Source organism: Sturnira hondurensis, unplaced genomic scaffold (genome assembly GCF_014824575.4).
Source record: "Sturnira hondurensis isolate 20B ecotype Veracruz unplaced genomic scaffold, ASM1482457v3 Scaffold0005252, whole genome shotgun sequence".
Taxonomy (NCBI): Eukaryota; Metazoa; Chordata; class Mammalia; order Chiroptera; family Phyllostomidae; genus Sturnira; species Sturnira hondurensis.
Genome location: NW_028077883.1, coordinates 6,364,512 through 6,384,679, shown reverse-complemented (window position 1 = coordinate 6,384,679; position 20,168 = coordinate 6,364,512). Strand labels below are relative to the sequence as shown.

Here is a 20,168-nt window from a genome sequence, read left to right as displayed (position 1 = left end):
GTGTTATTATACCCATTATACAGATGAAGATAGTGAGGCTTTAACGATCTGAGCAAGTTGCAGAGAATCACACAGCTAGCGAATCACAGGAACCAGTTTCCCGCCCCGACCCCGTACACCTGACTCCAGAGCTTGTGTTGTTGAGCCCAGTGTAGTATCACTGATCTATACGTTTCTTTAGTACTGTAAAACTGTGTTATCTTACGCAAATTGTATTATAACTCTTCTTGAAGTGTAACTCTGTAATGATGTAAGCATGATAAGGAAGAGAAGTGAGTAGCATGTAATGTATAAAATTTGTATTCTAAAACACATAAAACATCTAGAGTTCACATTTGGGATAGTCAGATGATATTAAGAGATAGCACAGGAGGCATAACACACAATGCAGCACCATAAAGAAAAGTGCTCAGATTTTCTGATTAAAGGCACACATAGTACTAGTGTACATACATTTAATTACTTACAAATAAGTACACATGACTTTCTTCTTAAGTCTTGGGAGAGCTGTGGAAGATAGAGCTATTAGGATCAACCTTTCCAAGAAGTGGAATAATTCTCTGGAAAATAATACAGAGAAGTAAGTTATCAAAAATGTGGTTTACTTTCTTCTGGTAAGGTGGGTTTATTCAATTCCTAGAAATACGAATTTGAAATAACAAATAATGGGACAGAACACAAATAAAAGATACAGAAACCGATTTCACAGCTGGGAAAATAAAGATACACATTTAAACACTAATGGGAAGTGAATTTAAAATGACATAAACAATTTATATTTTGTAATCCCATAAATTCAAGTGTGTAACATAACATTTAAAGATTTTAAAATATTTAGTTTTGCCTTGTAGATATTTTCATGGTTGCATTTTATTACTGATTGTTAAAAATACATGCAGTTTGGCTGAACATCACCCTGGAAAGGAAAGCTGATGAAAAGGAATGTAGAAAGGGCGGGGAGGAGCAAAGACTCCTGGAGAAAAAAGTGAAGGGGATGAAAATGTGGTGACTGTACGACAACCATGTTACAAATACAGGTGATTCTAGTGTCATTGGAGTTGCATTAGGAAGGTACCCAAAAATCATTTAGAAAGGTCCCAAAGTACACAGCAGACATCTCTGACTTCATTCTTCTAAAATCAAAGCCAAATTTTATGTGTGTATGTATTTATTTATTTATTACAGCTTCTTTGCACCTTCTGTATAAAACCATAGGCAATGTCCCTTAATGATAAGTGTCCAGAAGACAAAAAGCAGTAGTTGCTTTAGAAGTTGGAATCATTGATTTCTCCATAAATCACTCTTTGATTTCTAATAAGTCTTCCAACACCAATAATAAACCTGCTCTTGGACATCTATTATTATTGTTTTGATTTGACACAAACAGACCAACTTCAGTCATATAATAGAAAATACATAAAACATACCCACCAGCTATATACGAGGTCTGTCCAGAAGGTATCCAGCCATGTAATATGAAAAATAGAGACATTTCTTAAAGAAGATAAAAGTTACAAGAAACACTGTTACATAGGCCAATGATGCCTCAGTCTCCTTCCAAGTAGGCATCTTGGAACTTTATACAGTTTTCCCAATCGCCATCACCTGCCCCATCGGATTTNGACATCTATTATTATTGTTTTGATTTGACACAAACAGACCAACTTCAGTCATATAATAGAAAATACATAAAACATACCCACCAGCTATATACGAGGTCTGTCCAGAAGGTATCCAGCCATGTAATATGAAAAATAGAGACATTTCTTAAAGAAGATAAAAGTTACAAGAAACACTGTTACATAGGACAATGATGCCTCAGTCTCCTTCCAAGTAGGCATCTTGGAACTTTATACAGTTTTCCCAATCGCCATCACCTGCCCCATCAGATTTTCCTGAATCTTGTTGATGGTCTGAAATCTCTTCCTTTTCAAAGGTGATTTTAGTTTTGGGAAAAGTCAGAAGTCACAGGGCACCTAATCTGGGCTGTAGGAGGGCTGAGTCACCTGGGTGATTTGATGTTTCACCAAAAAACGTTGAAAGAGACATGATGCATGAGTGGGTGCATTGTCATGATGAAGCTGCCAATCACTAGTTGCCCATAGCTATGAGCAATCATCCAAATAGTTGAATGCAGAGGAATGTTGAAGCTTAACACAAAATTTGATCAGATTCATTGCTCTACTTGCTCAGTCATTTTTAATGCAATGGCCACACAGTACACATGCTCACTCAACAGTGTCTACCACTCCCACTGACTAATACAGTGAAGTCATCATTGTTTATGTCTGCGCATACCAGTCCACTCTCCTTGGCTGCCAACTAACATGGATGTCACCCAAACCATTCTCATTATATTAACAATGGCTGACTTTCTCTGGACAGACCTTGTATGTCCCAAACAAAACCATATGTGACAGTGGGCAATGGTTCTAATTAGTTTCCTTCCAAGGTTTTATTCTGAGCATGATGTGGAGTTTGTGTCATGTTTTTAAACCTTTTAAAAGAAATGTATTGATTTGAGAGAAAGAGGGAGAGATTTGTTACTTCGTGCATTCATGCATGCATGCATTCGTTGGTTGATTACTGTTTGTGCCCTGACGGGGATTGAACCTGAAACCTCGGTGTATCAGGACAACTCTCTAACCAACAGAGCTCCCCAGCCAGGGCCAGAGCTTATGTGATCTTCAACAAAGAATATTTCCAAGCCTGTTTCAGATGGCTCACATTATTTTTCTGTGATTTTAAAACCTTTGGACCACAGAGGTGAATCTTCAATTTTATTTCTCTTATCAAGATAAAATCAGCTCTGGCTAGTGTGTGGCTCAGTGGATTGAGTGCCAGACTGAGAACCAAAAGGTTACCAGTTTGATTCCTAGTGAGGGCACATGCCTAGGTTGTGGGCCAGGTCCTCAGCTGGGGGTGTGCGAGAGGAAGCCAGTCAATGTATCTCTTGCACAACAATGTTTCTCTCCCTCTCTTTCTCCCTCCCTTCTTGTCTCTCTAAAACTAACTAAATAAAGTCTTTAAAAAAGATAATATCACCTGGAGAATAAATTCCAGAGGTAGATGTGACAGGATCTGGCATGTGAGAGTGTGGTTGTAACCTGGGGGACTAGGGCTCTAGGAAAGTAAGTCAGACAACAGAACCAGCTGTGGGCCACACCTGAATCCAGCACTAACGAAGGACAGGTGCAAGGAGGCAGAGGTGTCTCTGTCTTGAAGACTAGTAGTGACCCCCAAGGTCTAAGTTGTCCCTGAAATCTAGTAATGTCACAGAATGGGCACTGAATTTAGAGGGTACAATAAGCTCTACTTTTTGAACTTTTAACGCAGACTATAGCTAACATTTATTGAATGTTTCTAATTACAGACAAGGGGCTGTGCCAAGTGCCTCACAGGGATTAACTCACTGAAATATCTCAAGAGACAAGCATCTTTATTGCCCCCTTTTAGCTTACAGGACATTTGTGTCTCAGAGGACCCTACTAATATGTGCAAATACTAAACCATACCAGCAAGCTGTAGATAGAGTCTGATCCCAGAGCAGCGGGACTTGGCCACACCATTGTCTGGAGGATTCTAACGCAACTGCTTAATGGCTGGCAAGTTAGGAATCTGCCCAGCATATTTTGTGGTAGCCTTTTAATCTCTTCTTGGAGACCATCTTTCAAACTCTGGAGCAATAAGCACATGAAGAGGTGAAACAGGTACATTTGCAACAAGCAGTGTATAATTTTTAGGGGCTTTATGGGAACTTTCTGTACCTTCTTCACAATATTTTTATAAAGCTAGAATGCTCTAAAAAAGTCTACTATAAAAATAAGGTCTATGATTCTTTTTTCTGCCTGCTTTCTAACTCTGTTCTGAAATGTATATTACCATCTGTCAAAATGTATCTCTAACTATAGACATACACCCAAAACCTCTTCACCAAGGCGTTCCAGATCATACAGATTCCCAGTTGGAATGGATTTTTCACTTCCCCATCTCTCATGGCAAATGCCTTCAATTATTCTTCTTTTCCTAGTCTGCTTGGTATTAAAGCCAGTTTTGTCTTCCAATTAGATTTTTAAGTTTGGAGAATACAGAGGCCATTTGTTTCTTATTCATTTTCATTCTCACACCCAATTATCTGTATTATGCCTGGGTATGTGATCATGAAAAATTATAACTCAATTTTCTTTGTTTTCTTCTTTGTATGCAGGAAGTATATATGTTATTAAACTTTGTTTTTTCCTGTTAATCTGTCTTTTACTAAAGAAATGTCTCATCCGAGAGCCCATGAGGGTAAAGGTAAAATTATTTTTCCTCCCCTACAGAGCAGTAGGCTATAACATATAGCATAGGTGTGTAGGTTCACACAAATACTATTAAAGAGAAAAACCACAGGCACAAAATGGTCTCACTTGTGCTAAAAGCTAGTTATGCCAAAACTAGATTTAATACCTGACATAATTGCTTTTTATCTATTTATTTATTTATTTAATTTATTTTCAGAGAGAGGGGAAAGGAGGGAGAATGAGAGGGAAATACCAACATGCGAGAGAAAAATGATCAGTTGCCTCTTGCATACCCCCAACTGGGGACCTGACCACCACCGAGGCATGTGCCCTGACAGGGAATCCAACCTGCAACCTTTCAGTTCACAGGCCAGCACCCAATCCACTGAGCCACACCAGCTAGGGCCTAGTTATTCTTTAAACCAGAACATACTCTTAATCAACCAGTCTGGAATATTCTGGTCAACACCAGTGAGATAATCTATCACATGGGCCCTCTCTATCCCCTACCTTCTACCCACAGAAAGAAGAGGCAATTTGCATGCTTTAAAAACAAACAAACAGAGCCCTGGCTGGTGTAGCTCAGTGGATTGAGCACTGGCCTGTGAACCAAAAGATTGCGGTTTGATTCCCAGTCGGGGCGCATGCCTGGGTTGCTGGGCCAGTTCCCAGCAGGGGATGCACAAGGAGCAACCATAAACTGATATTTCTCTTCCTCTCACCTCCCTTCCTTTCTAACGATAAATAAATAAAATAAAAATACTCCCATGTCACCTTTGACATGGGGATCTGAAAAAAAACCCAAAAACAAAACCAGAAAACCTCTGTGGGGGGTGCAGGGGGGCAGAAGTAGTACTGGTCTAAAAATAATCCTTTCTTTTCTTTTGTTAATAGCTCTCTAGCCCCACCCTACTATTTTGTAGGAACTAGAGGTGTGGCCTTCTAGCTGCTAAGTGGGAAGCTCTGGATTCATGAATTACTTAACACAGCCAATTAGGTCTTCAAAGTTACCTGGCTGACTTTCGTTTTTAATGGTACACTCCAGGACAGACACACAACCAGGAAATCACTTAGTGACAAACTTCTCAGAACACACCCGTTTTTAAGGAGTACAGACTGTATTAAGTATCCAGTACATGACAGAGATTAGTATTTGTTTCACAGAATTTTTCTCCTGGAATATCTTGAGTTCATTCTATCTAAAGATATTTCACCTGTCTCTTTGCGAAGCCATATTTATGGCCGCAATAATTTGCCAGGTAGGCAAAATTAGAACAAGGACGGCCATTTTATAGATCAGTATGATGGTGTATTTACAATCAGATCTATATATATTTTGGTTCACAGGACGGCGCTCAATCCGCTGAGCCACATCAGCCAGGGCTCAGATCTCTATATATTTTTAAACGACGGCAGTATTTGCCAATTAAATTCACATGTATGTACTGAGCAGCGTTATGCACGAAACACCGCTCTTACAGGTATTGGCAATACAGCAATGAATAAGAAACTGGCCTTGCCCTCTACTTTCATTCTAATGTGTGCAGTGACCCCCACGTCGACCGAAAAATATTATCGACTAGGTGTTTCGTCACCAAAAAGGATTTATTCGGGAAAAAGAAAGGATTGCAAGCCAGTGCATGCAGGTATGGCAAGTCCCAGGCACACTCTGGTCTAAGTGCCAGGATGGAGGGGCATTTACATAAGGGGACGCAGAATGCAAAGGGAAGGGGAAGCTAGAACCATCGAGCTTTATGAACATGGAGTTCTTCCCGCGGAGCTCTCTGCCTTACATAGAGTTCGAAAACCCATAAGCCCTAGCTCCTCCCACAGACGTTGCCCACTGAAAAGATAAAGCCAAGCCGGCACCATTTGCTATTGTGGCCCCGTTCGCCGCTGAGCAGGCCTGTGACCTTATTAAACATAATTGCCATTTGACTCTTCTGAGCTAATGTCCTCAGGACCGAAAACTACTGGAAAGCAAGAACAGAACAGTCCCTACAGCCACGGGCAATAAATAGATAACGTCAGCACAAACGTCCCCAACAACCCCGCGGCCTCACAACAGCAACCCCAACACTTACAATCCGACTATGATTCAGTAAAAGCTCAAAGCCCCCACCCCACTAGGCTGGTGTGTCTCTCCACACCATGCCCCTCTCCTTTCTTGGAGAGGGAATAAAAACTTTGTTTTCTACACTTCTCTTTGTGAATTCTTCCATAGCCCGAGTTACCGACCACCCTAACACCCACTGATTATGTTCCCTTAAAGTTCCAGTTAGTCTTTATCGCTGATATTCAAGAAACATGGTGAAAAGCTTACCTATAAAATGATGCCAAACCTGCACTGATTAGAATCTCAAATTCCATTTCTGAGCCTTAAAACTTAGCTGTTAAGGTAAGTTTTGGGGAAGTACAAGAATGCTGACCCAGGTTTTAAAAGCTAGGACACCAAGAAGCAATGCAGTAGACGCAAGCCACATATTTTTTTTTTTCCTTCTGGGAAAAAATAGGGATATATCAAGTCTATAACTGAGGGTAGCAGATGGGTCTGAGCTATTTCTATTTAAATGACCTTAAAGTAGTTGGGAGTGAAAGTTGTTCAATGCTGGCACCATGAGAGCAGGAGCTCCCAAAACACCGAAGCTCTTCTGTCTGCAGCAACTTAGATGAGTCTTCCTGATTGCACAAAAATAAAGGGACTGACCTCCTCAGGTCCCCTGCTCTCTCCACCAGCCTGCGGGCCGGCCCCACTCCCTCCTGGAGAGACTCGGCGGGGGAGAAGGGGAGCGCAGGGAGCTCCTGCGGAAGGGGCCCCAGGCCTGGAGGGCGTGGGCCGGGGGCGGGGCGAACCGCGCAGACCCGGTGCTCCGGAGAGCTGTCAGTGTCAGGCTCCGGGAGAGAGAGGATGTGCTGGCTCCCAGAGGAGCTCCAGCCGAGCGGCGGGCGCAGCGTGAGACAGCACATCCTGCGCGCGCCGCACCCGCCACCCTCGGGAGCCGCTCGAGCGCCGCCGCCGCCCGGGAGCCGCCACCGCGCTCGGGGAGACTAGTGCCGCTGCGAAGCGTGTCCAGGTAAACAGGAGGTGGGTGTCGCGCCCTGCCGCAGCCGCCCTCTCAGCTCCCCTCCTTAACCTTTGCCTCCCTGTTGTCGTCTGAGCTGGGAGCCAAGCAATAGTGCGGCCCCTGCAGCGCAGCCGGACTCTAGCCTCGGCCCCAGCCCCTGACTCCGCTGGCTCCGCTGTCCCCTAAGGCAAGGCGGCCAGAGCCCCCCAGCGGCAGCCCCTGCTGCAGTTTCGAGAGGTGAGTGCAGAAGAGGAGGGGTCATGGGGTCTTCACCTTGTAGCCCACCTTGTAGGCTGGGAGGGGTGTCCGAGCGCGTCCTGCCGCGGTCCCCTCTTAAACAGTGGAGGGCCAGCGGCGGTGAAACCCACACCCGCTTTGAGCCACCAGCTGACGGCCTCTGGGGGAGGGGGAGCTGCAGAGGGTGGGGGAAATGTGCTATTTGATTACATTTTCAGCTGTCTGCAAAGCTCTTAGATGCTGTTGCTACCCGCCAAGTCGGAGGGAGCGAATTCACTTCCAGCAGGGCATTAATTAACACTTACGCAGGAAGATGCCAGTCTCGCTGCTGCAAAAAAGTGTGGTTGGGGGAGTGGGGGGGGGGATGTGTTTTCGTAAACACCTTCTTGGCCGCGTGGCTCTCCTTTCCCCACTCCCACTCCCGAATTGCCCTGGCCTTGTAAATCTGTGCGTCGTCATCGTAAGGGCAGCATCCTGGCAGCGCTGATGGGAACTGAGTGTGCCAGAGTCTCTGACTGGTTCCTGGGCTATTAAGGTTAAGCAGAAACCCAGGATCAAGACAGGAAATTACTGAGGACATCAGAGGCTCCACAGAAATGCAGAAGATGGAATACAGTCGTTATCCTGGCCTCTCCTACATCTGGGTAAGGGGCAGGAAAAAGTAGCCAGCCATTTTCTTGCTGGAATGCCTTTCCAGTGGGCATTCTCGATTTACTGTAGTTCAGGGTTGTGAAAAATCGCTTCCAAATATTCCAGATTAGCAGAACGTGTAGCAAATAGTAAAACGTGGTAACTGCAGAAGGCATCATAGGGCTCGTATCAGCACAGATATGGGTGCTTGTGTAGGCACGTAGTTTCATTGTGGAAATTATAGAGGATGCTGTGAGTGGTAGTAAACTTGAAATGGAGCATTCAGTGCAAGTTGCCGCCTAAGGGTATCAGGGGGAATGTGATTAATACTTTCTCTGGTTATTTAAAGTGTCAAGTTTCCTCTGAAAGTTTTGGTGTGGAAAAAAAGAGCCCAAACTCTGCTCTTCTGACCATGTTTCTCAATAAAATAAAATCAGACGCTCCTACCACTAAGTTATCAAATGTTCTCTTCATAGGCACCAACTCGCTAGTATTTCTTAAGGTCCGAGGATCTGGTGCTCCAAGAGCCATTTCTCTTAAAAATCTTCTAGTGCCATCATTGGGGGCAGCCAACGAAGTCTGTGCCGTAGTTGGGGGCCCAAAGCAGGCTGTCCAGCTCTTGGCCCAATTTGGGGGCCAAAACATCTTTTTTTTGTCCATCGTCTCTGGCCTCAGGCCTGGATTCACTTGCTTCCTCTCCCCTTGGGGCAAGTGGATGGGGCAGCCTGGGCTGCAGGGTGCCCTGGGGGAGAGGGAAGGCTCTGCCCCTCCCCACACCCAGCCCGTCCTCCTCTCCCACTGAAAACTGGATCTAAAGTGGTGTTTAAGGTCTATGTCATTATGTATAATCACCACGAAGGGCACGGACGGAGAAAAGAAACTCAACTCACGGGACAGTGGGGCAGAGCTCTCACGGTGGTGGTTCCTGGTCTCTAGTTTCTGACTAACTTCTGAGATGCTGAGAGGAAGTCATCTGCATTTTCTGTCCACGTGTTTTATGTCTAAGAGGGGGCTCCATTAACTTTCTACCCTTTCTACTTCCCCAAATACTTTGCTGAGTCTGCATTTAGTAAATAAGTTTTTCCCTTTGACTCTAGTGCTGAGTTAAGTAGTTCTTGGGGATTCGTTCTGGGGACCTCTGTCCGTACTCAGTACGGTCCTATAAACCAGTCTTGTGAAACACGCCAGGTGTTGAAACCTAGCCGTGTCTCTAAGCACAGGCTTCATCCACAGCCACCTAAAAGGGCCATTCATTCTCCCTTGTCACCCTGTTTCCCCCTGTCACTTAATCTAGCATCACTTGAAAAGGTCACAGTATATTTCTTCACCACCTTTTTCTCCTGACATTTTGCTCCCCCAAACACAACAAAGGTTGGTAATATATTTAGCACTTTACTAGTACTTAGTACATTTAGTAATTGTATTGCACCACATTTACTAAATATATTGCATTACCAATTCATTTACTGAAATATCATGAGCACTTGACTAGGCATTACATGTTACACTACTTCCCTATGTATTAATTTATTTAATCCTCACCCAAACCTTCAGTGTTACATTATTTGTAATACTGTTTGACAGATGAGGAAGCTAAGACAAAGAGGCCAAGTAACTTTCTGAAAATTGTTCAGCTAATAAGTTGTAATAAGCTAGGAACTGGACGCAGTCAGTCTGCCTCTAGTCTTCCAGACAGCAGAAATTATGTTGGTTACTTTCTTTTGTTAAATACCAGGCTCTTTGTTTATGTTATCTCATTTTATTCTTTATACCAACCCTATGAAGTAGACATTATTGTCCACGTTTTACAGATGAAATACTCAGTTAAGTGACATCCTCAAGGTTATAGTTAATAAAGAGCAGGGGTAGGATTCGAATCCCATCTGACTCTAAAACCAGAACTTACCCATATTGGTGGGTATTCTCTGTGAGAAACCAAACTGCTAAGCCTGTCTGCTTCTTTCAGGTTTGCTGCTGAATTTCCCTCTGAGCCACTATTGTTTCCTTGAGGCCTAAAGTGTAGCCAGACCATTTTTTTTCTAGCTGGTTGGTAGCTGTGGGCGATATGGCTGACCCAAAGTAGGACCACAGCTCTTTGGAAATCAAACATTGCCTTGGTTCTATCTCCTAAAACTAGCTAATTCCCCATAGTACTTTGTGGCTCTCAGATGCCAGTTGCTCCCTTGATCCCAGGATCCCTTTTACTAGCAACTTTTGTTTTGGCAAAAAAAAAATTATTGTAGGAACTTTGCTGAGACAGTGAACTTCTAGAGTTGACTTCTTTGAGAATTAATCAGAGTTAATTTGACTCTCATTTTATTTCTTCGAAATTTGTAAAAATCCTTTGCCCAGGTTCTTGTAAAAATTACTCTTCCTTCCTGGGGACTTTTCGTCGATACCCTGGACTCTGCTTCCCTCTCCGGAAGGCCTGGCACCAACCAGCCTGTGGGGCTGAGGCTCGCTGTGTAACAGACACGGCTGCCCAGACGCCAGCCCCGAGGAGCCGCCTCTTCACAAGGCGTCTCCCTGGTCTCTGTTTAGAGAAGGCTCCTTAAACACCAGTCAAAGGTACCACAAAGGGCAGGCATGTGATGGTTTTCAGGGAGTCATTGAGCCCAATAAGATAAACGCAGAATTTTATGCATTTGTGTATAAATGATGCTTTTTAGGAAAAGATAGGCCATTTGTGACTAAAAAGAGATTAAGAACCACTGGTCAAGCACATTGTTTAGGGAAAGGGGGAAGAACACAGCATACCTGTTCAGCCAGAGCCAGCCAGCTAAAACCGTTTTTGGTTACCAGAACATTTTTGGCATTTCACTGCTGAGGTGTGTTGGAGGCGCCAAGGTGTGGGTGCAACACACACTAATGATGCCCACTTCCCCCGAGTGAGCCTGCGGGAGGGGCAGGCAGCCCTAGCTTGCTATTCATTTGGCATTCACCCTCTGCGTCGTCATGATTTGGCAAATCATCCTAATACCCCCATAAGGCTCACATTTTTATCTTCACTTTCTAAACAGTGAATCTGATGCTCTGAAACATTAAGCCACTTGGTCAAGGCCACATGAGGCCAGTTAGTGGAAGAGCTGGATTTCAGATTCCATAGTCTGTCTGTTTTTTTCCCATCCTATCTCATTGTTTCTCTATGTGGGATGCCAAGATGTACTGTTTAGTGTAACTTTTTATCGTGGCAGGACAGAGAGTCCTTTAAGAACATGCTCACAGTCTAAATGTGTTGTCAAAGTGGACCAAGAAAATTAGACATCTCTGGGGGCAGGGCAGAAGATAAGCAAACCGTAGCTCCTGGAGGTGCGCGGAAGCCCCACACAAGTGATTCTCAAGTGTCACCGGGTATCTTGCTGAGCACTAAGTTCATAACAGGCCACAACTAAGACAGCCCAGACAGTTGATTTTGCAAGGGTGGCTGCAGGTCAGGACTTGATTCGTTGCAAAGATGAATTTACTTCAAAGCTGAATTCGGAGCTGCTCCGTCCTCTGGGCTTACCCGATACAGTGGCTGCGTTGTGATCCGAAACACAAGCTTGGCAGGGAATCCTGGGAGGACCTCTGCTTAGCAGATGACTTACAGGCCTTTTAGTTTTGGGCGGGTATCAATCCTGGGATCTTCACGAGCAGCTGCGCCTGCTTCTAAAATGTCACTTAATCCCTAACATTCTTACGCTTCACCCATATTCTTGCTATAATTTTGTAGAACAACCCACTGTTTTATTTGGGGATACAGACCAGCTAATGCCACCAGTGTGGCGAACACACAGAACAGAAATTGATGTTAGAGTCAAGGGCATTCTTTCTAATAAAAATAAACCTCGGGCAACTGTGAAGGATGATTGCACTTGATCCACAGATCTGCCTGGAACCAGATACCAGTGTGCTTCATTGTGCTTCAACAGCGTTTCCTACAACTTCTAAAGCATTTTAGTCATTCATTCGTTTGTTTGTTTATTATTTCTATTGCCCTACCTCCCCCCCCCTTTGACAACCACCAAGTTGTTCTTTCTATGGGATTTTTTCTGTTTTGTTTATTCTTTTCTGTTTGTTGGACTTTTATTAGATTCCACATATAAGGGAAATCATGCGGTATTTTCCTTTCTCTCTCTGACTTACTGCATTTAGTGTAACACACCGTAGGCCCATCCATGTTGTTGCAAAGGGCAAGGTTTCATTCTTTCTTGGTGCTGAGTAACTTTCCATTGTACGTACGCCTACATACCACATTTTTAAATCCATTCATCTAGGGATGGACATCTAGCTGCTTCCATACCTTTCTTTGCTGTTACTAGTAATGCTGCAATGACAATAGCAGTCACACGTATCTGTTCGAAACAGTGTTTTTGTTTTCTTCGGATAAATGCCGAGAGGGGAGTTGGAGGGCAGCTCTATTTTTAATTCTTTGAGCAATCTTCACACTGCTTTCCATAGTGGCTGCACCAACATACGTTCCCATCAACAGTGCCCGTGTTTCTTTCTCCACGTCCTCGCCAGCACTTCCTGTTGGTTGATTTGTTGATAAGAGCCATTCTGAAAGGTGGGAGTTGGTATCTCATCATGGTTTACATTTGCATTCCTCTGATGATTAATGATGTTGGACATCTTTTCAAATATCTGTTGGCCATCTGTATGTTCTGATTGTAGAAATGTCTATTTGAGGTTCTCTGCCCATTTTTAAATTGGATTGTTTGTATATTCAGTGTTAAGTTGTATTAAGTTCCTTATATGGTTTGGATATTGGTGGCTTACCAGATGTATTATTGGCAAATACCTTCTCCTATTCAGTAGGTTGTCTTTTCAGTTTGTTGATGGCTTCTTTCACTGTGCAAAAACTTTTCAGTTTGATGTAGTTCTGTTAGTTTCCTTTTTTCTTCAGTTTCACTTGCCCGAGGAGGCAGATCCAGAAAGCTATGGCTGAGAATGAGGTCTAAGAATTTATTGGCTATGTTTTCTTTTGGGATTTTTATGGTGTCAGGTCTTACATTTAAGTTTTTAATCCATTTTGAGTTTATTTTTGTATATGGTGAAAGACAATGGTCTAGTTTCTTTTTCTTTCACATGTACCACCTGTCTAGTTTTCCCAATACCGTTTGTTGAAGAGACTGTCTTACCCCACTAAAGGTGGAGGTTTATTTTGGGGCTCTCTGTTTTATTCCACTGATCTGTGTATCCATTTTTATGCCAGTACCATGCTGTTTTGATTATTGTAGTATAACCTCTAAAGAATTTTTTAAAATTGTGCTGTCCCCTTGCTCCCGCATGTTTTGGGTTAGCATCTAACAGTTTTCATTTTACATTTGAAGAATCACAATGAAAGTGATTTCCAGAGTACTGTAAACTTTAATATTCAAAAATGAAGGGCGCTTTCTGCCTCTGTACTCTAGGCTCCCTGAGAGATCCTTGTGTTTTCCAGCAGAGGGTCTCACAGGGGCTAAACGCTCAACAAGCTTTGTTGACTTGAAATATTAGCCAGAATAGATTCCACTTAATTTTCCTTTTAAAAAAAAAGATTTTATTCATTTATCTTTAGAGGGGAAGGGAAGGAAAGAGGGAGAGAAGTATCAATGTATGGTTGCCTCTCGTGAGTCCCCTGCTGGGAAGTGGCCTGCAACCGAGGCATGTGCCCTGACTGGGAATTGAACTGCAAATGTCTGGTTCGCAGGCCCACGCTCAATCCACTGAGCTACACCAGCCAGGTTAATTTTCCTTTTATTATAAGATTTAATTGTTTCCCCTTGGATCATTTTAATGTGTTTAGTAAAAGCATCCGCATCCTGAAATACAGCCCCCACCACACGTAGACTCGGCAATGCCTAGAATTCTGGAAGCCTTGCCTTCGTGACTCAGGACCACTGTGAGCATTTCTGCTGGGGCTGGGGGAGTCTTCAAGAGGACAGCCCTTCATTCTATAAGTGACAGGCAGGGTGGTTTGAGGCTGTGTTTTCCTTTATGAACCCCTGGGGTGAGTTCTCTTGATGGGGCTTTGATCTGACACTCTCCTCTGAGCAGTACCCTACTTTGGTTCCTTTCTGGTGGGAGGAGGGGGAAATTTGATTCATTTGTCTGATTTCTGTTTTATACTAATGTCTAGAATGAAGCCAAGAGCAATGTGTATATTTTAAATAGTGCTAATGGGTAATTAATGACACAATATTTTAGAGTCTTTGCCCAGAGTCAGTTTCCTTTTCAGAATGCAGGTTTTTCTACGCTAGCCTGAAATAGTACCCATTTCTTTGTTTGACAAGCTGAAGATTTTAGTAATTGAAGTGGAACAAAGTCCTCCCCTCTTGAAAGCGGCGAGATCCCGTCCCGCACATATGGAAGCCTTTAACCGTTTTTCAAGTTGCTGCGTGTTACAGCGAGCGCGCGTATAGGGAGTGACAGGAGATTCTGTCTGAGAACCAGCTCATGGAATTTCGGTAGTTCGTGGGTTTGGGTGGGTGAAAAGGTAAGCAGGCCCTGTGGGGACTCTGTGTTTTGACAGCGTCCCCTTTTAAAATGATGGGGTGTCTCCTGTTTCACTCTCCACCCCATTGGGATAAAAATAGCAAGGGGTTGTGGGAATCTGTGTGTATTTTGTGGAAGAAAGAATAACAAAACCATCTCGGCCTGTTTCCTTGAGAAGTGTTGTGACTTTGTTCTCTTTCAGAAGGTGTAGGTTACCGCTGATTCGGAGAGATCTTCGCCCTTTGAATGCTTTCAGGCTGGAAGGAAAGTGAGAATCTATTTACATAAGTGAAAATGCCAAACTGAATCTACTAGTGCAAATAGGGACCACCCAAGGACATTGTAAAGGCCAGCTTTGGGGTTTCCAATACAGATTTTCTTGCTTCCTCTTTTAAGCTGTTTAATATTTTCAAATGTTGCTAAAAAGCAATTGGTATAACAAAAATGAAATCCCACATCTTTTGCCGTAAATTTAATGACGGGGGTAGGGAATGTACTCATTTGGCTTGAGAGCCCCTTGTTTTTCAAAATAAAGAAATGTGAATTCTTAAAATTGGGAAGCCCACACATTGTCGATTCTGAAGTAGAGAGAAAATTGGGTTACAAAACAGTTGGAGGGGAGGAGAGCCGCGACTGTCTTCAAATGTTCCTTTCTCTAGTACCTTCTGGCCAGACAAAGCTGGGGCCATCAGTTGATTGGGCAGGACTGCTTAGGGGGAGGAGCCAGGGGATTGGAAGTGCGGCCCTCGGCATTGTCAACAGGCCCACTGGCTTTCCAAACCCCGGGAAGGTAGGTCACGTGGAAAGAGTTTCTAAGCTCCCTGGGGGAACATTCAAAATGAAAGATGCTTTAACTAGGACACGTATTCTGGCAACTGTTTGGGTAACAATGACATTTAGTGCTTTCTTAGTCCATATACCCGTTAAAGAAAACGTTATTCCTGACACCTGTGACAGAAATGATAAGGCAGGTTTTATTCCAGGGACTGTGGTGATGGGTTTCTGACCCCTTATTGCAGTGGGGTTTTGCAGGGGGGGGAAGAGACTGGGCTCAACTCCGAATACAGCAAGGAGTAGTGGGGATTTTAGAACCAAGGAGAGGGGTGGCGGCCAGTGGATGGAAAATTACTAAGAGGAGACATCAGGGTTAAGAGGAGGGATTCAGGCAAGGTCGGCTTAACGGTATTCTTGATAAAGGCCGGCCAGGGCAATCACATACCCACTTGGGATATGGGAGAGGAGGATAAGGAACTCAATCAGATATTGATTAGATGTCAGAGCTCAGATATTGAGGGTGGGGGGTTCTGGCTAACCTGCCTTAGCAGGACTCTTGCTAAAGTTGGACTCTGGAGAACATGCCCACGGACAAGACCCAGCTGAAAAAAAGCTGGGTGGACTCTGGTTAGAGGTTAGTCGGGGAGAACCCACTTCTCAGAGGGCGTTCCACCTGGAAGCTCTGGAAAGGGTGGTGAAGGAGGGTACTTGCAGCTGCCAACACCAAATCAGGAAAGGTGCAAAGTGACCAGAATGGAGCAGGTTCCTGCTGTTGGAGTGTATTGATCAGGTTAGGCTGCATCAGGGCGCAATAACAAACTCCTAAACCTCAGTAGAGTAACATGAGAAAGGATTTTTCTCACATTACATACCCAGTGTGGTTAATAAGGCTCCCTGTTCACCATATTAAGTAGTGTGAGAGGCATCATTTTCATATACATCGCCCCAACCCCTCACATTTCATTGGCCGAAGCACATCAGATGGCCCTGCTTGACTTCAAAGGAGTTGTTAAATATAGTCATGGAGGAGGGGAGCAGGACTTTGTGATTAACCCTGAGGACTGCGGAAAGGGGGTACTTGCCTGATTTCTGCCAGGTCCTCTCGCTAAGCACAGTTTCTGAAGGGCATCCCTAGGAAGGTTGCTGAGATACAACCACACGTGGCATGGCTTCAATGTCCAACTTCAGTAGCACCTGAAAGAGTGCCTGGTTAGGATATAAAATACATTTGGATGATGTTAGCATCGTGAGTAATAACAGGGTCTTGGAATCAGTAAGCTTACAAATCTAGAGTTTACTTAAAATGAATAAAAGTACTATACAGGGGTGGGCAGAAGTAGGTTTACAGCCATGAATGCGTGAAACAGTTCATTCTTGTGTTACTATTTATTTGTTAATTAATGCAGTATTGGTGTTACTTGTCCTCTTACTGATATTATTGTCATGTCATATCCTTATAATTCATCTTCTAGTAATGATGGCTGGTAATTTAACCAATGACTGACGAAGCCGCTTTGGCCCACCCCTGTGTGTAGTCGTGAAAACCAGTTGCCTTCAGTAGTGTTCGATCCCAGTCAAGAGCACCGATTTAGCACTCGGGGAGCACCGTGCGTACTAACAACCATCAGCAAGAGTGAATGCTTTCGTGGTTTGTGTTATGCACATATCACATGGTCGTCGCAGGAGGTAAAATGGGATACATACTTAACAGAGGTACAACAAAGAACAGTGGGAGATCAAACAAGAGGAGTGACTAGTAATTAAGGGAATAATCATATCTTGGAATTCCCAGGCCGACCAGACCTCTGTGCTAACCAGGCAATAGCATGTCTATTCATGTCTTATTTTCATCTTCCTGTTTTTATCTTAGGCCTGATTCGATCCCAGAACAAATAATAACAGTGATTGAGAGGTAATATGATGATAATAAAAATAAATAAATAAATAAGATGATAGAAAAAAAGAGATAATATGAGGGCATGACCTCTGGAGCTGAGGTTCATTCAGATCCCGGGGTCACCACTTACAGATAACTATGTGACCCTGACAAGTTACTCTGCCTCCCTGTACCTCGTGTTTTTCGTCTATAAAACAGTAGTGATAAGAATAGTTACCACTTCCTAGTGTGGTGAGGTTTGAAAGACTAAATTCCGCTTAATTTTCCATTTCTTCCCTTGGATTTACAATTTTTCCCTTGGATCATTTTGGTGTGTTTAGTGCAAACATTGATTTCCTGAAATGCATCCCCTTTGGGGTATCTGGGCCAAACACGGATGTGGACTTGGTAATTCCACGTGGACTAGGATTCTGGGAGCCTTGCCTCCCCAAATCAGGATCCTGTTCAGCCTTTGTATCTGTGCCCAGTAAAGCACTACAGGGCTCAGGGGGAGTGCAGTGCGGGGGCCAGATGGCCAGTCAGTGTCTTCCCTGGCTTGTGAGGCCACTGTAGTCTGGGGACTTCTAGAGCATCATCACATCGGCCTCTGTCCTGATCTCGGAATTCTGGTCTTCTGAGCCACATTTTCCAGCCCCCATACACTTCAGCCCAGCACTCCAAAGTCGTATGGTAAAGTAAAACCTAATGTGGTACAAACCCACAGAAGCATTCTTCTTGTTTGAGTCCAGAAGGTTACAAGGTCCATGAACTTGAGACCAGCACCGCAGGCAAAGGTTTGGTGAGCCAAAGTCTGGGTGTGATGGAGGGGAGCCTGGGTGGCTCATCTCGGCAGATGCACACCCTCTCTTTTCTCTGTCTCTTCCTTGGCTCTCCCCTTCCCCCACAACTCCTAGAGTACGAAACAGATGAACTTTGTATTTGATGCTGCAGAGAGCTGGTGGGCTCTCAGCAAGGGACGAGGTGGGTGTGAGCACTCTGTGTGTGGCAAATAGGATGAAGACGCCTATCTAGTGCAGCTGAAACTTCTAGGGGAAAGGAGAGTACATAATATAGTGGGGAATCTTTGATTCTCTCAAGCTATTCAAAATATGAGCTGGGCTGCCTTTTAGGTAGTGACTTCCCTGGGCCCAGGAGAGTTCAAGATGCCACCACCGAGTGAGGATCGTCTGTGATGTGAGTGTGGCACCAGTAAGTGGTCAGACAAGTATTTGGTAGTTTCTATGCATTGTTTTCTCCAAATTCAAGAATCCGTGGTTTTGAGGACTAGAGAGAGTCTTGCATCACTCTTACCTCTGGCCAGGTTCTGCCAGTCGTTTGGGGCCAGCATCTGCCAGAGGACAGATGCCAAGCTGGAATAAAACACGTGACCATCTGTGTCTACTTCTTTCCCTATGTAACTGTTCTCGTTGTAGCATTCGTTCATTCCCTCTTTCATTTACAGAAATTCTCTAGGCTGCCGTCAGACACTGGGGATACTGTATGGCAGTGTTAGGCCAGCTCGCAGGACACCTAACGGCTCGTGACAAGCATTGGAAACAAGCAAAAACATGCTGGCCTCCAACTTCAGTCCAAACTGGCCACACCATCATGCAGTTGAGCGCTCTTTCTTTGGTCCATTTATTTGCTCATTCACTCCTCTCTTAGTGTGCCCTGGTGATCAACGTCTGGTTCATCCGGTCAACGGGAGAGACCAGACAAATGTGTCACTTCAAAGGCTTATCCCAGAAACCCCTAACTTACCCACTCTTTTCACAGTGTGAAGAACAGAAAACTACCAGATGACTTGGGAGATAGAGTTTCCTCCCTGAGTGCTACTTGTATGCATAGAATGAGTTCCAGACTCTAAGATTTCTATTTTGAGCATTTAATTTCTCGCTTTTTCTCTATATGCAGCAAAGGTGTGATATGTGAGAGAAGCGTTAACACCAGTTGTTTGCATTGTTTAACACCTCCAAATAGATTGGATTGGCTCAACATGCAAATGTTTGATTTCCACCCAGACTCTTAGGTGTTTTAAAAATAAATACCTTTCTCCTGAAATGAAGCAGGACCGAAGGATGGAAGCCGTTGACCTGGGTCGGTCGTGCCCTAGAGCACCAAAGACCCACCTCTCCAGCTTGTCTCCTGTGGCACCACCTCGGGCCCATTCAACCCTACGCCACAGTCCAGCTGGACTGTTCGCTGTTCCCCAAACACAGGCCACCTCCTGCCTCTGCCACTTCACTCACACTCTCTCTCCTGCCACAGGCAATGCTTCCCCAGGTCACAGCCTACACACATTTCAGTGTCTGGTTTGTGGCCCTGCTTCGCAAAGCTCCCTGCACGGTCTCATTCCTACGCCCTGTTCTTCACACTCTGAACCTCCATCACGCACTCACCCCATCCTTTCTTGCAGTGAAGCTGGCATCTTCAGGCCCTGCCATGTCACCAGACTTTTCGAGGCAAGTGCTGTCTCCATCATTTGTGTCAGTCCCACAGCACCCAGAATAGCCCTGTGCACACGTTTAGAGCCTCAGCCATTAAGTTGTATTAACATAGAGAGAAATTTAGCACCATGGAGCCAGCTACTTGGGTTTTTTGGTTCTTAGCAAATTAGAGAAGTTGGTTGATTGGGGTGATTGGGGTGTTTTTCTTTTTTTTTTTAAAGATTTTATTTATTTATCTTTAGAGGGGAAGGGAAGGAGAGAAGGAGAGAAATATCAATGTATGGTTGCCTCTCGTGCGTCCCCTGCTGGGAACTGGCCTGCAACCCAGGCATGTGCCCTGACTGGGAATCGAACCTCGTTCGTGTGGTTCGCAGGCCCGCTCTCAATCCACTGAGCTACA

General features: G+C 44.3%; 1 protein-coding gene across 3 annotated transcripts in view; it reads left to right on the top strand.

The window, feature by feature from the left end:
• Positions 1-7,189: 7,189 nt before the first annotated feature.
• The window catches only part of DYNC1I1 (dynein cytoplasmic 1 intermediate chain 1), a 294,039-nt gene continuing 281,060 nt past the window's right edge, over positions 7,190-20,168 (top strand). Inside the window, exon 1 of one of the 3 annotated variants that reach the window (XM_037046446.1) lies at positions 7,190-7,357. Coding sequence is in view for 1 of the 3 variants with exons in the window: in XM_037046444.1 (XP_036902339.1) it covers positions 8,182-8,229 (48 nt within the window). In the remaining 2 variants the exon portion in view is untranslated. Of the gene's footprint in view, positions 7,369-8,068; positions 8,230-20,168 lie in introns of those variants that run through there. The other 2 variants (XM_037046445.1, XM_037046444.1) reach the window with 2 other exon arrangements.